The sequence below is a fragment of the Rhinatrema bivittatum genome, chromosome 2 (genome assembly GCF_901001135.1).
Source record: "Rhinatrema bivittatum chromosome 2, aRhiBiv1.1, whole genome shotgun sequence".
NCBI lineage: Eukaryota > Metazoa > Chordata > Amphibia > Gymnophiona > Rhinatrematidae > Rhinatrema > Rhinatrema bivittatum.
The window spans coordinates 528,481,861-528,496,069 of record NC_042616.1 but is presented as its reverse complement, the minus strand read 5'-3'; the positions used below and the strand labels follow the sequence as shown (position 1 = coordinate 528,496,069).

The 14,209-nt window shown below is 41.7% G+C and overlaps 1 protein-coding gene across 5 annotated transcripts in view; it reads left to right on the top strand.

The window, feature by feature from the left end:
* Positions 1–14,209, top strand: part of KCNG2 (potassium voltage-gated channel modifier subfamily G member 2) — a 232,801-nt gene that overhangs the window by 176,843 nt on the left and 41,749 nt on the right. For all 5 annotated transcript variants that reach the window (XM_029590815.1, XM_029590817.1, XM_029590820.1 and 2 more), the window contains one exon: positions 5,840–6,693. In XM_029590815.1, the coding sequence (XP_029446675.1) occupies positions 5,935–6,693 (759 nt within the window). In that variant the 5' untranslated portion in view covers positions 5,840–5,934. The remainder of the gene's footprint in view (positions 1–5,839; positions 6,694–14,209) is intronic.

Here is a 14,209-nt window from a genome sequence, read left to right as displayed (position 1 = left end):
CAGAAGGTGACAAGGGTGCCTAATCGCCTTGCACCAGCCCCGGTTATACATTTATAAAACTGGTAAATACACTTTGCCTTCCATGTTTAAATATCTTAATTCTAGCTCATCTTACTCAGTTTTACAATCTCTGGCAGCATCATGGGGTAAGGGACAATCATGTGATATTATAGAAGATGATTTATTTGCAAGCAACTCAATAATTTATAATGGTACAGAGTGGGTAGTATTAAGAGAATTCCAACAGAAAATTATGCATAGAATGTTATTCTCACCTTAGAGCAGTGGTTCTCAACCCTATCCTGGGGACCCCCCTAGCCAGTCGGGTTTTCAGGATATCCACAATGAATATGCATGAGAGAAAATTTGCATACACTGCCTCCATAACATGCAAATTTTCTCTCATGCATATTCATTGTGGATATCCTGAAAACCCGACTGGCTGGGGGGGGTCCCCAGGACAGGGTTGAGAACCACTGCCTTAGAGAGCATTCTGGGCAGAGTTAACGATGTCGGCGAGCTACCTTAGGAGTCAGGAAGTCAGTGCTACAATGGTGCACTTGTAGGGTGGTCCACAAGTTCCGTACATTATTAGGCCAGTAATCACTCTTATGGTTTCCATGACACCTAAGAACATAAGAACATGCCATACTGGGTCAGACCAAGGGTCCATCAAGCCCAGTACCCTGTTTCCAACAGTGGCCAATCCAGGCCATAAGAACCTGGCAAGAACCCAAAAACTAAGTCTATCCCACGCTACTGATTCTAGTAATAGCAGTGGCTATTTTCTACGTCAACTTGATTAATAGCAGCTAATGGCCTTCTCCTCCTTCTCTGTGTGTTTTAGGTATTCCCCAGAAACTCAGGGGCTGGGAAAAGGTATTTCTGCTTTTGTATTAAAGTGCTGTTTAGTAGTGAAAAAATGTATTCTCTTTAAATGGTATGATCTGGTGGCACCAGTTCTTATCACTTGGAAAGCACAGTTAGAATTCATGAAGAGAATTTTAAAAGCCCAGCAGGCACATCAATGGGGGGATGCGCGCACAAGTCAGGCTCATGCACACTGACCGATTTATAAAAGCTGCCCAGGTGTGCGTGTATCTCCCGCTGTGTGCACATCTCAAAGGTTTTCAAGAAGGGGTGGGGGATAGGCGAGGTCTGGGAAGGACATGGGCATTGTGGGGCGTGGCCAAGAGATGTGCACATAAATACTTGTGAGCCTGGGCGCACACCCAGATCCCCCTGCTGCATAAGTTTACTTCTGCTAGGGATGAGGTGAAAGTTGAAAAATATTTTAAAAAACTAGCCATACCTGAGGGGTTTAAGGGTCCGGGGTAACTGGGGGGAGTGTAAGCTATTCAGCCAGGGGGGTTTGGAGGACCTGGCCATTAACTGAGCGAACTGGAGGACGAACTGGTGAAACTGGCAATGGAGCGAGCGTGCGCCCCTTTTAAAATTCCCCGACTCATGCTGTACAAGCGGGATTTGCGCGCCTATTTGAAATTTGGTGCACACGTGCGCACATCCAGGCTATTTTATAATATGTGCGCATATACGCACGCAAGTTATAAAATGCCTGCGTCCCTGGGTGTGCGCCAGCGCACTGGTATTAAAGTCACCATCCCTGTGGTTAGAATTTAAAACGTTTTGTTCTAAGCCACCACTGGTACAGAAGAAATTTGTACAAATCTGGGGTGATTATATAAATCTGTTCCCTATGGATGTGCAAATGAGATTTCATTTTTGTTGAATTTATTTTCAGTTGTGGATTAAGGTGTATTAGCTCTCTGGGCAAGGGGTGGAGAGGATGAGCAGGATGACTAGGGTTTAGATGTTCATGTCGTCCTTATTACTGATTATAGAAAGCTATGGAAAAAGTTAATAAAGAGATTATTTCAAAAATATAAAAAAAAATATGTACAAGATAGCAAAGGATAGGCAAGATTACTGAGATATTTAAAGTTCACAGGCTTTCACAGCCAAAATATAACTTTAAGGTTCTCAAATAGACAGTTATCAACAAATTGCACAAAGATCCCAAGAGAATTACTCTAATCTCTCAAAAAAACACTACAATGCTCCTCATTCCTATTACTGTGGAAATATGTTGTTCATTATTTCTTTGGCACATCACCAAACCATACCCCACCATAAGTTAGGATAACTCTACATCCTCACAGTTTCCAACATTAGCTTCAGCTTCTTCAGGTTCTCATTCATGGGCCATGGGGTACTAGCTTTTCTTAGCTGCAGTAATTCTGTATCCAAGGACTTCCAGTGCTCTCAATACACTTTTCTTTGTATAGATTCCTCTCCTTCCCTCGGTCCTCCACCTCCTCTAGGGACAAATTCTTCTTCAACACTTCCTCTTATGTTGAAACCCAGGTTGGGTCCCCCTGGTTGTTTCCTTGTGAGAAGGAAGCAACCCCCTGCATGGCCCTCTCCAATAAGGAAGGGTCCCTTGCTGGCAGTTCCCTCCAATCATTTAATCCAGTGGTCCCCAAACCTGTCCTGGGGGCCCACCAGCCAGTCGGGTTTTCAGGATATCCACAATGAATATGCATGAGAGAAAATTTGCATGCACTGCCTCCACAACGTGCACGTTTTCTCTCATGCATATTCATTGTGGATATCCTGAAAACCCGATTGGCTGGTGGGTCCCCAGGACAGGGTTGGGGATCACTGTTTTACTCCATCTTGGAGTCTCCTCTAGCCTAACTTTGGATCAGAATTATATAGTCTTATAAACACTCCACCTAGAGGATCTTCTTCCCAATCCTCTTAAAGGAACTGCAATCATTATTAACTCCATCTAGAAAATTCTATTAACATACAACAGGTTCTGTAAACCATTTATTATGCCATCTAGTGGCAGTTCACTGGTACTACACACATAGTAATTTTCTTCAAATTACTTAAAAAGAAACCTTGGGCTTCCTCACCCAGATTCTCATTAAGGGCCGTACTCCAAGATGTGACCCCAATTTAGGGGTCCATTCGCATGTGAATGATGGGTCTGAGTACTAAAATGAGTGCATGTGTACAGTGCAGGTACCACTAGTACAGGTTTGTAAGAGTAAATGTGAGGACGATGTAGGAATGCTAAGGGGAGGGGAACTGTATGATTAAGTGTGTTGAGATACTTGCATTTTGTACTGTAGGGAGGGATTCTCAAGGCCACTTTTTAGAAGACAAGGACTGAGATGTGCTGCAACAGTCACAGATTCTTTAAAAGCTGAGAGATGTGGTCCTGAAATGGGATGTTTTCCTGTCTTTTTTACACTCGCACATTTTCTGATTCTTTTCCAATAGAACTGAACAGAATAAAAAGAAAGAAGATAGTATAGCTCAGGGGAGGCCATTTAGTTTTACTCTTGCTTCACCTTGGACTGCCTTCAGGTTTTGGATTTAGTGTGATATAAAAATAAACATAAACCGAATTAGAGGCCTTAGGAAGGGGGATAAAGCCATGTATCTAGGTGGGTGACTAACCTTTTGGGGACAGGGTCAGAGGTGGAGCAGAGCTAAATAAAAAGTATAGGCTGCGTGCTCTGAATATCTCACTTTTCAGGCCCTTTAATATAATGTCTCCTTTTATAAGGGTAGATATTTAGGAAAGACCAATATTTAACTACTATTTGCTAAGTAGAGGCTGGGAGTAAATTGACTCCGTAGTCGTAAGAGGAGAAATTGCCCTTTGAGGAATTTTGTTTCCAGGTTTAATAACCTTCAGGGATTAAAAGGGACAGAGATCTTCCAAAGTAGCAGTTCACCTGGGCTGCCAGCTAGAAGAAGCCCTGAGTTACTTAGCTTTAAATAACTAGGTAAAACGAGGTAAAGAGAACACAGTTGCTATCTAATTAAAGTTGGGACTTGGGTTAACTAAACTGTGAGAAGGGAAAAATGTGCAAAACTGGTAAATAATGCAAGTTATTTGGCAAAGAGCTGCATTATTTGGCAGTTTCACTATGTTGCCTTTTCAGAGCTACAAATCAGGTGCAAAATCAGTAAAAATGCAATGAGCTGCTGCATGTGCAAATGCAGGCAAAACAGCTCGTTACTATGGAAACGCAGTAGCACAGGTGCAGAACAACGTTCCAAGCCCCACTACTCCATGAAAGTTAACCACACTTCAAGAAGTGAAGTTGTATTGTTTTCTCCTAAAAGCTAAAGTGCCTGGCAATGCTTCCAAGGTTGCGATCTTATAAGGAGCCACAAACCCCTGTAGACTGCTCCCCCTCCAATGCACTTAGGGCATTAAAAGCCTCTTGGCCTTCCTCCCACCAATAAATTGCAATTCTTAAACATTGATTCTTCAATAACTTTTCCTGCAAAACCGCATTTCAATAGTATCCAATCCAGTACATCAACAACGAACTTGAACACCGTTTATCAAATCAATCCATGGAATTTCATAATACCCCTCTCTTTAATGGGTATAGAATATATATGAAACCGGAACTGACATCCTCACCGTAAATTCGTCATCCGTAACACAACGTAGTATCACGCTCTAACCTTCCCGTATTAAAGCCGAATAAAGAATTGCAATTGCGATGAGATTTTTGGGGTTGGTCCCTGAGGAAGCCCTTATGTGAGGGAGAAACAAAGATATCTTTGTCGGACGAGATATATCTTGAAACCCAAATGAAAGAAGTTTGAAAACAAAAGATTGATGAAGAAGAATTATTACGTCAGCAAGTGGATATAGGAAATACTTGAATAATTGTTTAAAGCTATTAAATATACATATGAGAAAAAAGTGTTAGTAATCACGATGTTGTTTACATGTATTTGCTATATATTGTTTTAATGGTATGAATGAGGAATGTGTGGGTTAGCTAGATTTTAAAATGTTTAGATAGAGCTTTTGTATATTTTGCTTGAATAAATAAACATTGTATTTACACAGTGATATTGTCTCTGAGTGTGTTATAGAGTGTTACCCCAGGCAATGATCACACGCGCTTTGCCAGTTGCAGCAACATGCAATCGTAGCCCAGGGCTATGTGAGATTTACTAAACTTCAGTGCTTGGGTACCACAGTTTAGTGAATCCCACAGGAATTTTACTTGTGTTTAAAATGTTGCTTTGACACAGCTTAGTAAATCTGAGGTTTTGCCTGAGCTTATCGAATGTTTGTTGGCACATTTTCTCAAAGTCTGCATATGCTGGTCCATATCTGCCAACAACGAGTATATTAGTATATAGTGGTGTTGAAGAGCTCAGAAACAGTATAGTAACTTATTTGTCCACTTTGATCATTTGAATCTCTATTGGGAATGATTGAAATGGAATGGCCTTATACCAGGGCATATCTTTACTTTAAATTCTTTCAACTAGGCTTGCTGTCAGTGCACGTGCCAGTCGCAATGACAGTGCCAGGGCAGCATTTCAGTACTTTAACAAAGCACATGTCCTCTAAAACGAGGTAAAGAGGGCACAGTTGCTATTTAATTAAAGTTGGGACTCGGGTTAACTGGAAAAGAAAAATAAATTGTGACTGCAAGTGACTAAGCTGGGATTGGAACCCAGGAGTTCCATCCTTCCAATGAGCACACCCCCTTATCACTTCAGTAGGTAATAGTGGACTAGTCATATTATGTTGCTTTCTCACATCTTGTAAACTGCTTACACTGAATGCAACGCACACTGTATAAACTGGCAACCTGTTTTTTCTCTGATACTCATTACTATGGGTAGGCATCCTGTTCTTTCTGACTTCGAAATCTGTCAGAAATAAATGTGTTTCATTGATATATCATCCAACAGCCCACTTTTAAATAAAAATGACCGTAATCTGTGCTTTTTTTTTTTTCCTATCTTTTTTTTTCTCCAGACCCGTCAGTGTATTTCCATTTACTGATTCAATAAATTTGCCCGGCAGAGCTTTGTGTTATCTGGAAGGACTGGGTGTCTAAATGAAGAGAGCAAATGTATCAGGAAATGGCATTGCTGGCTGGGAAAGCAGATCCCGACTTCACCTCATTTACATTCAAGAAGCTGGAAAACCTGTGTGAGGTGAGAACCAAGAAAGGATTCTTCTACAAGAATGCCAAGCTCCTCCACCCAGGGGAAGAGCTCTGCTGCTTGGGGCACCGGGAGGACCGGACCAGGTATGTAATCATCAACGTGGGTGGCATCAAATACAAGATTGCCTGGACCACCTTGGAGGACTGCCCTCTGACCCGGCTTGGTAAGCTGAAAGCCTGCAACAATTATGAGGAGATAATGGACGTCTGCGATGATTATGACATCAGCTGCAATGAGTTCTTTTTTGACCGCAACCCTTGTGCCTTCAGGACCATCATGACTTTCCTGGCAGCCGGGAAGCTGCGCATTCTCCGGGAAATGTGTGCCCTGTCCTTCCAAGAGGAGCTGGTGTACTGGGGGATCGAGGAAGAGAACCTGGAGTGGTGCTGCCTGAGGAAGCTGCGGCAAAAGGAGGAGGAGGTGGCGGAGGCCAGGATGTACGAGGGCGAGCTCTGCGTCTTGAGAGACGACTCCCAAAGTGCCTTGCGCGACACTAGCCGGTTGGGCCGGTGCATGAAGAAGCTTAGGGACATGGTGGAGAACCCCCACTCAGGGATCCCTGGAAAGATTTTTGCCTGCCTCTCCGTCTCTTTTGTGGCCATCACAGCAGTCAGCCTCTGTATCAGCACCATGCCAGACTTGAGAGAAGAGGAAGATCGGGTGAGTGTGCTTCTGTAGGTAACCACTCACTCCTATAGTGCTGAGTACAGCCAGTAAAATCTCGCAAATTGAGAGGCGAATTTTAAAAGCCCTGCATGCCCCGAAGCCAGGCGACGCGCGCACATGTTGGGCCATGGCGCGCCAAGCAGATTTTATAAGCCGCCTGTGTATGCGCCAACCTTCCACTATGCACACAAGTCAACGTTTGGTTTTTTTTAAAGGGGCAGGGCACGGGCTTGATCTGGGCGGGGAATGGGCACGTCGAGGGAAGACCAAGAGAATGTGCGCGTAAATACTTACCCGCACAGGCGCATGCCGGGATCCTCTGCCGCGTAACTTTACTACTGCTATGGGTGGCGTGTAAGTAATAAAATAAAACAATATAGGCTAGTCAGCGGAGTTTTAAAGGTCGGAGCTAACGGGGGGGGAAAGGGAGACTATTAAACCAGGGGCTTCGGGAAGTCCTATCTCTTAATTGGACGAACCAGGAACGGACTGGGAAAACTACCTCTGGCGTCAGCACGCTTCCCTTATAAAATTCCCCCACTTACGTGGTACTAGATGCAGCATTTGCACACCCATATTTGCGCGTACAGCCTATTTTATACTATGCGTGCACATACACGCGTATGTTATAAAACGGACCCGTTTCTGGATGTGAGTTGGCAAACACGTGTACATGCGAGCCTGCACACCTGTTTAAAAGTTACTGCCTTAGTTCATTTCAAGTGCGGTGTGTCTACTTTTTATTTCCATCTACTCACCATAGCTGCGTATTAGAAAAGTTTAAGGGGTGGAAAATGTGTGAAACACACAAATTAAAAAGTAAAACAAATGCAAAAGCTTATGTCAAAAAAGGGTTGTCTTTGAAGCTTTAACGTGTTGGGCAGGGTTCACAGGACTACGGATGACTGACAGCAAAATACAGGGCATGCAGTACTCATCCATCCTAGACACACACACCCAGAAATCCTAGACACCCTGCATGAAACAATTAATGAATGTGGTGTTCTCGGTGAATTCTTACAGGGCTGGTTAAAGTACAATGTCATTTAGAAATATGTGAATTTGATTTAAAATGCTGGAACGGAGAGATTAAAATCAGAAAAAGAAAGGGGGGGGGGAGCCTACAAGAAAATGTTAGATAGTTCTTGTTTAACATCTATTTTATGGTGCTTGGGAATTAAACAAGTCACCCAGAAATTAATCCAAATGATTTAAGAGAGCATATTTTAGTCTAGTGGCTTACCACTGAACATCTAGGAGCCATACAATATTTATTTTATTTATTTGTACGTTCAATTTATGGACCACAGTATAACAAAGAAGGCTCAATGCGAGTAACAAATTAAAACACAGACAAATCCAGAAGCCATAAAACCCAATGCTTGTAGCTGCAGGTAGCGTGGAGAGGGTGGTAGTTCATGTGCAATGGCCGTATACTGGCTCTTTACCCCTAGGAGTGATAGGAGCATGCCTCTTCTTTGCAGTTTACCTGGTTTGCATCAGAAACAGATGTGAGGTGATTTCAGAGGGCAATTTTCAAAGCCATTTTGCATGGCAAACAGTGATTTGCTCACATAAATTAGCCTGCCTGAAAATTGCCCATCCTTTGTTGAGCTTAAAGTACGTAGCCGAGTGAATAAGAGGCGTTCCCATAGGTGAGTTTTGATCCAGAGAGGAACACAGTGGTATACATTCAATTTTCCAATGTGTCCACGCTGTTTTACCCCACCCCCACCATGTCAGCCACCCGCAGGAACAGCAGGCGTGCAGTGTATGGGTGTGTCATGCATGCATCGTATTCTAGCTACGTTTTTAAAGAGAAACCACCCGGGGAGTTGATTTCTGCAGCGTGTGGGTGCAGGGCAGTAACATGTTTGTCACTGTCACACTCTATACACGTAAAGGCTGCTTTACAGCCTTAAGAGAGGAGATTTGAGGAAGAACAGCAGCTGGAGCAGATTCCTAATTCCTTAAACAAGCTTTTATGTTCGTCCAGCGGCTTTTCTCTGAAGCCATGGCACTTCTTTAGGGGGTTGAGGTTTCCTGCTCAAGGGACATGGTCTGTCTGGGTCGTGCACCTTTTTATTTGTGGCAGTAGGAAGGGTGGAAGGTGTAGATACCACAGGTGAAACTTTTGTCTGCTGCACAGCTACAGATTTTTTTTTTAACTTGTCATACCTTTTTAGTTGGCAGGTCATCCCAGGGGTGGCTTCGGCTGGTCACATCTGGTGCATTAAGCATGGATCATTTCTCATTGCCAATGAGTCCCGGATGAACCTGGAGAAAACTGTGAAAGATGGAAAAGAAGAAATTATTGTCCATTTTATATTTTGAACCTTGGTGGTACTGATTGATCATTTAAAATGGGCCCCATAGTGATCATCTTTTTTTAGTTGAAATAGGACAAGAATTTTACGGTTAAACAAAAGACAATTTTAATATGAAATGACTCACGTATACACATTTTTCAGGATATCTCTTGAATTACTCAACAACGGAAATAATTTTGATACTACGTGAGGATTTTTAAAAAATTAATGCTCAGGTTTTAAGATTTTATCCAGCTAAATTTTGAGTCGTCTTAGGAGATATAAGATATGTATTTCATGGCTTTGATGATGCTAAATTGTTATTAGACAAGGCGTAGGCAAAGTATGCTATAACAGATTATTTATTTATTATTATTATTTTATTTGCAGATTTTTATATACCGGGGTACGTAAGTAACATCACCTCGGTTTACATTAAAACAATAATTCAGCATTGCGCTTTACAATATAACATAGAAACTGAACAAATACAAAACCATGTATAACTTTGTATTAAAAGAATATAGTCGAAATATAAGAGACTGTGGAAATGGTGAAGAATGGTATAGGACTCAGATCATTAATAGTAGGCCTTTTTAAATAGCCAGGTTTTAAGGTTTTGTTTAAATTTTTTGTGACAAATTTCCTGGCGTAATTCAGAGGGCATGGTGTTCCATATTGTTGATCCAGCAATGATGAATGACCGTTCTTTTGTACTAGAAAGTCTAGTCAGATTGGGTGCTGGGATCTTTAGTTTGGCTAAATGCTGGAATCTCGTTGGGCGGGATGAAGTGTTGAATTGTAGATGATCAGTGAACCAGTGCATATCTCTGTTTTGAATGGCTTTGTGTATCAGCGTCATAGATTTATATATTATCCTGGAAGCCACTGGTAGTCAGTGTAAGGACTGAAGTGCTGGGGTAATGTGCTCGTGGCGGCTTGTGTTGGTGATAATGCGAGCAGCTGCATTTTGCAACATTTGCAAAGGTTTATCATGGTTCTGATCATGGTTCTGATTGTCTGTCTGAGGCATCCACTCATGATTCTTTGGTTTACGATTTAAAATTTGCACTGGTAATCTTGCATTGGACGTATTTAATGAATGTAGGGTAACTTAGTAAGAATGGCAATTATCTTTATTGTTATTACTCAAGGAGATTTATATTTAATTCGGTATTTCTTATTGATGCCTCCACAGATCTATTTTCTTTTTTTCAAATGTTATTATTTTTCTTTTTCCTATACTGAATTGCATATATTAACAAATACATCAGATATTAATACATGAATTGATATTGCTACTTTGTACCAAATTTATGATGGAATGAAAAATATAGAAAATACAATAAAAAGAATATTTAAAAAACAAGGAAATTTTTGTTATTAAGAGACTTTTCATAATTGAATACTGATGCAGAAAAGTAGTCTCAATTCCCTGTTTTTTCTTTGTTATAGTTTGTCTTTCCTTAGCTTTAATCTCAGTACTAGAATCCCTCGATATTCTTTGGTTATACAAGCCCACCTTTCTCCCTATGCAAAGAAAGACCATGCAAAAAAATGATTTTAAGACTTTTCCTGAACCTGCTTCAAGTCTCATTCATATTTGGTCCATGTCCTTGAATTTTTGTCTTCAGCCTCTACCTTCTGCCTCTCCTCAACCTATGTGGCCTCCCCCAGCCTGCCAGGAGAGCACTGCTCACTTACACAGGATGGAGAAATAGCACCGCTTCTGTGGAATGGTGGCAGGAATACTGAAAGGGTCGCACAGTCTACTCCAGAAAGGTTGAGTTCCAAACAGAAAGAGAGCAAAAAAAGTAGTTTAGGTTCCAAAATTTACAGGAAAAGTTGCAAAACAAATTCACTGCAAACAAGGTAGAAATCAGAAACAGAGTTCCAAAATCACATAATGTAGACCCAGTTTGTATTCAGCTTAAGTCGTCTTACTCACTGAAAACACTACTTCCTTCCCCAGGCTTTCTCTTGTTTAGCCCAGAGAAAATGTTATTGAGTTCTTTTTGAAATTGCTCAAAGTGCTCACAGACTAGAACAGCTGGCCCAATAGAAATCCTCCCATGGTGCTTAGGTGGTTAGAAGTACCAGGAAAAATTATTCAACTTTCTAAAGAGTCCTCCCTCTTCCATAAATCCAAACTGGAGCTCCACGATAGGCTACAGTTTCTTACTGTTCCTTCTGGTTCCCAGCACACCCACCACACCACATCCTGGACACCCGCAAAGACTTCCTCGAGATGCCTCTTAGAAAGCACATTTCTAGCACCTCTAACACAGACCCTCTGGGGGAAGGAATCTTCTGTTACTCACTACTTCCCCTAAACTCTCTATGAATACTCCATTGCAGGAAGATTCCCCTTTCTGAAAAATAGAAAGGCCGCTCTTCGTCTAGTAAGGGCCAGGTCCCTTTTATACTATTTTTTTTTTTATTTTTGCAAACTTTCTCACCACAAAAGTGGATTCTGCGTGCTCTTCTTTCACCACTACCTCTCCTTCTCCATTAGTTTTCACTTGCCTCCCTTCCTTTAGTGACTTCTTCCTGCTAACAAAGATATTTCTCTTCTTGCTGCTGCACCACGACTTGTGGTCCTGATGATATCTTCATGCACATGAAGACTCTGTCTCTACTTTTTATCCTCCATTTTAGTCATATCATAAATTCTTCATTATTGTCCGGTATTTGTTCTATCACAAGCTAAAGCTTTGCCCCATTCTTAAAAGCCTGCCCTGAACCCTATAACCAATCCCTATCTTTGCTCTCTTCCTTATATCTTAAATCTTCTTAAGAGATGTGTGAATTTTTCTCTGTTAAATTTGTATCAGTCCTTAGCCTCTAATGGCCATCACTTGCAGGACTCAACAATTTCTGTGACTTTTTTCCTTTATTTTTCAGATGCTATCAAACATGCTCTCTTAGATTAATCTTTGGAATAATCTGGCTCTATAATGGACTGGTTCCTTATTTCTTGTCTTGTCCATTTTGTGGCTTCATTAAATTCTGCGCATTCTCCTTCTCATCGTCTTTTCATTAGTCCCCCCTCATGGCTCGTGCTTGACCCGTTGCTCTCCTCATTCTGTACCCCCAGTTGCTGATGGGACTGAAATAATTAATCGACAATACTCAGAAAATGCATTGTATTTGCAATCTAGCAAATAAAAGAAACCTTTAGCCATTTTTGCCAATTCATGGCATGCCTCATTACTGAGCTGTCCTGATTTACACTTTTTCCTGTTCTTTTTCTTTATGGTTGATTCATGTAACATTTCTGCCTCCTGAGCAATCCTTTTAAATATGTTATCTTTTCTTCCTCTATGTCTTTATTTTTTTAAATTCCCTAGCACAATTTACCCTTAATTCATTCATTATTTCCATGTTTGCTGTAATGAATATTAGTGTCCACGTTTCTCCCACTCTTGTTTCCAACCACATTTTCAATTCAAATGTAATCACATTACCACAGTTCTCAGAATTTTCGCAGCCCTCCATAGTAAATTGGTCACCATCTCATCGTTGTGTAGAATGACCAGATCCAATATTGCCCAGTTATTGCTTTCTTTGCAGTATTGCTTCCTAAACCCACTGTGCAGCATTGTTTTCTTTGACGACATGCCTCAACTGCCTATGTTCAACTATGTTGCATGTTTCACTTTCACCATTAATCTCTTGATAATTAAACTATCCCATTATCATAATTTATCCCAAGCCAGCTGCCTTTTCCAGCTGGAATTTTAATTACTTTTCTTCAGTAATACTCAGTAGCTTAGAACAAATTCCTGTGATTTATGACTTTCTGTTTTTCTTGTTCCCCATCTCTTCAACGCTTTGATCCAATTCCCTACTTAGGTACTAAAACATATAAACACAGATACATAAAGGTCCATACAGTCTGCCCAGCAAGCTTATGGTAGTATCTGCTGCACTGGGCCGGTTACCCTCATACTTATCAGTTTTCCAGACCGTAAAAGTCAGATCCCTCATTGGTTGCTGTTTGAATCCAACTTCCTGTTACCCCTTGCCGTTGAAGCAATGTTGGAATTGCATCAAAGTATCAGGTTTATTGGTTAAGGGTAGTAACTGCCACATCAGCAAGTTACCCTTGTGCTTATTTGTTTCCCCAGACCATAAAATGGACATATTTTCACAAGTAAGCATTTTAATCCCACCTGAGTTATTGGGTACGAGAAGTAGTCTTGGTTGAACAGATAGTGTAGTGGACCAGCACAAGGTGCAGCATTAGATGGTTAGGGTTGACTAGATCCCTATGGGGATTGGCAAGGTTCCACTATATGTCTCAGATTCTGGGGTTACCAACAGGTGGTCGTCAGTTTCTTATCTCTCCAGTGGAAAAACGTTTAACCCAAGTTAACATTGCAACTTTAGTGGTGATTGCAAACAAAAATATTGGAAACAAAAATAAAGAGAACGTCCAATCACAGGCTGTTCACAGTGAATGAAATTTATATCTTCTTAAATAAGTTAAGAGCAGCCTAGCATACATAGTTCTGGTAGCATTGTTTCTCATAAAAGAGAAGAAGGCAAACTATGGCTTATGGGCCAAAACTGGCCCATAGGCCCATTTTTCCAGTCTATTGATTATTAAAAATAGCTCATTGTAATAGATTTACCGGGCTGCCAGTGCTGTAGCTTGTTGAGTTCATGGAACCTTAGACTGAGGTGGGGTTGATGCAACCTGCAAGGAGAAGCCCTGCAGGTCCACACCGTTGGCAGGTGGACCAGGAGGGAGCAGAGGCTCAACTGGAGTTTCACCTTTACCAGCCCACGTTCCCCTCAGGTTGAGTTTTTGGATGCCGGGGCCAACAGGTCTTAGGTGGGTGCCTCTGCTGATGGTGACGAGATCCGTAGAGGTAGCTGGGTTGGAGTAGGCGTAGGTGAGGCATATCCAGTGGCAGCAATGGTCAGTGGCAGGAGGCATTCAAGCGTATCTGGGAGTCAGGCAGTGGTCAGTGGCAGGCAGCATTCATGAATATCCAGGAGTAGGCAGTGATCAATGCCGGGTGTCCATCCGAAGGGAATGGAGGGATGGATAGGCAGGGCAGGGAGGTATGGAGAGACCAGGCAGACAACACAGGAGACAGAGAATTTCTGAAGACATGGGATGCTGGTACTGACAAACGAAGACACTGAAACTGAAGAATGAAGACACTAGAAGTAAAAACAAAAACAGTGGA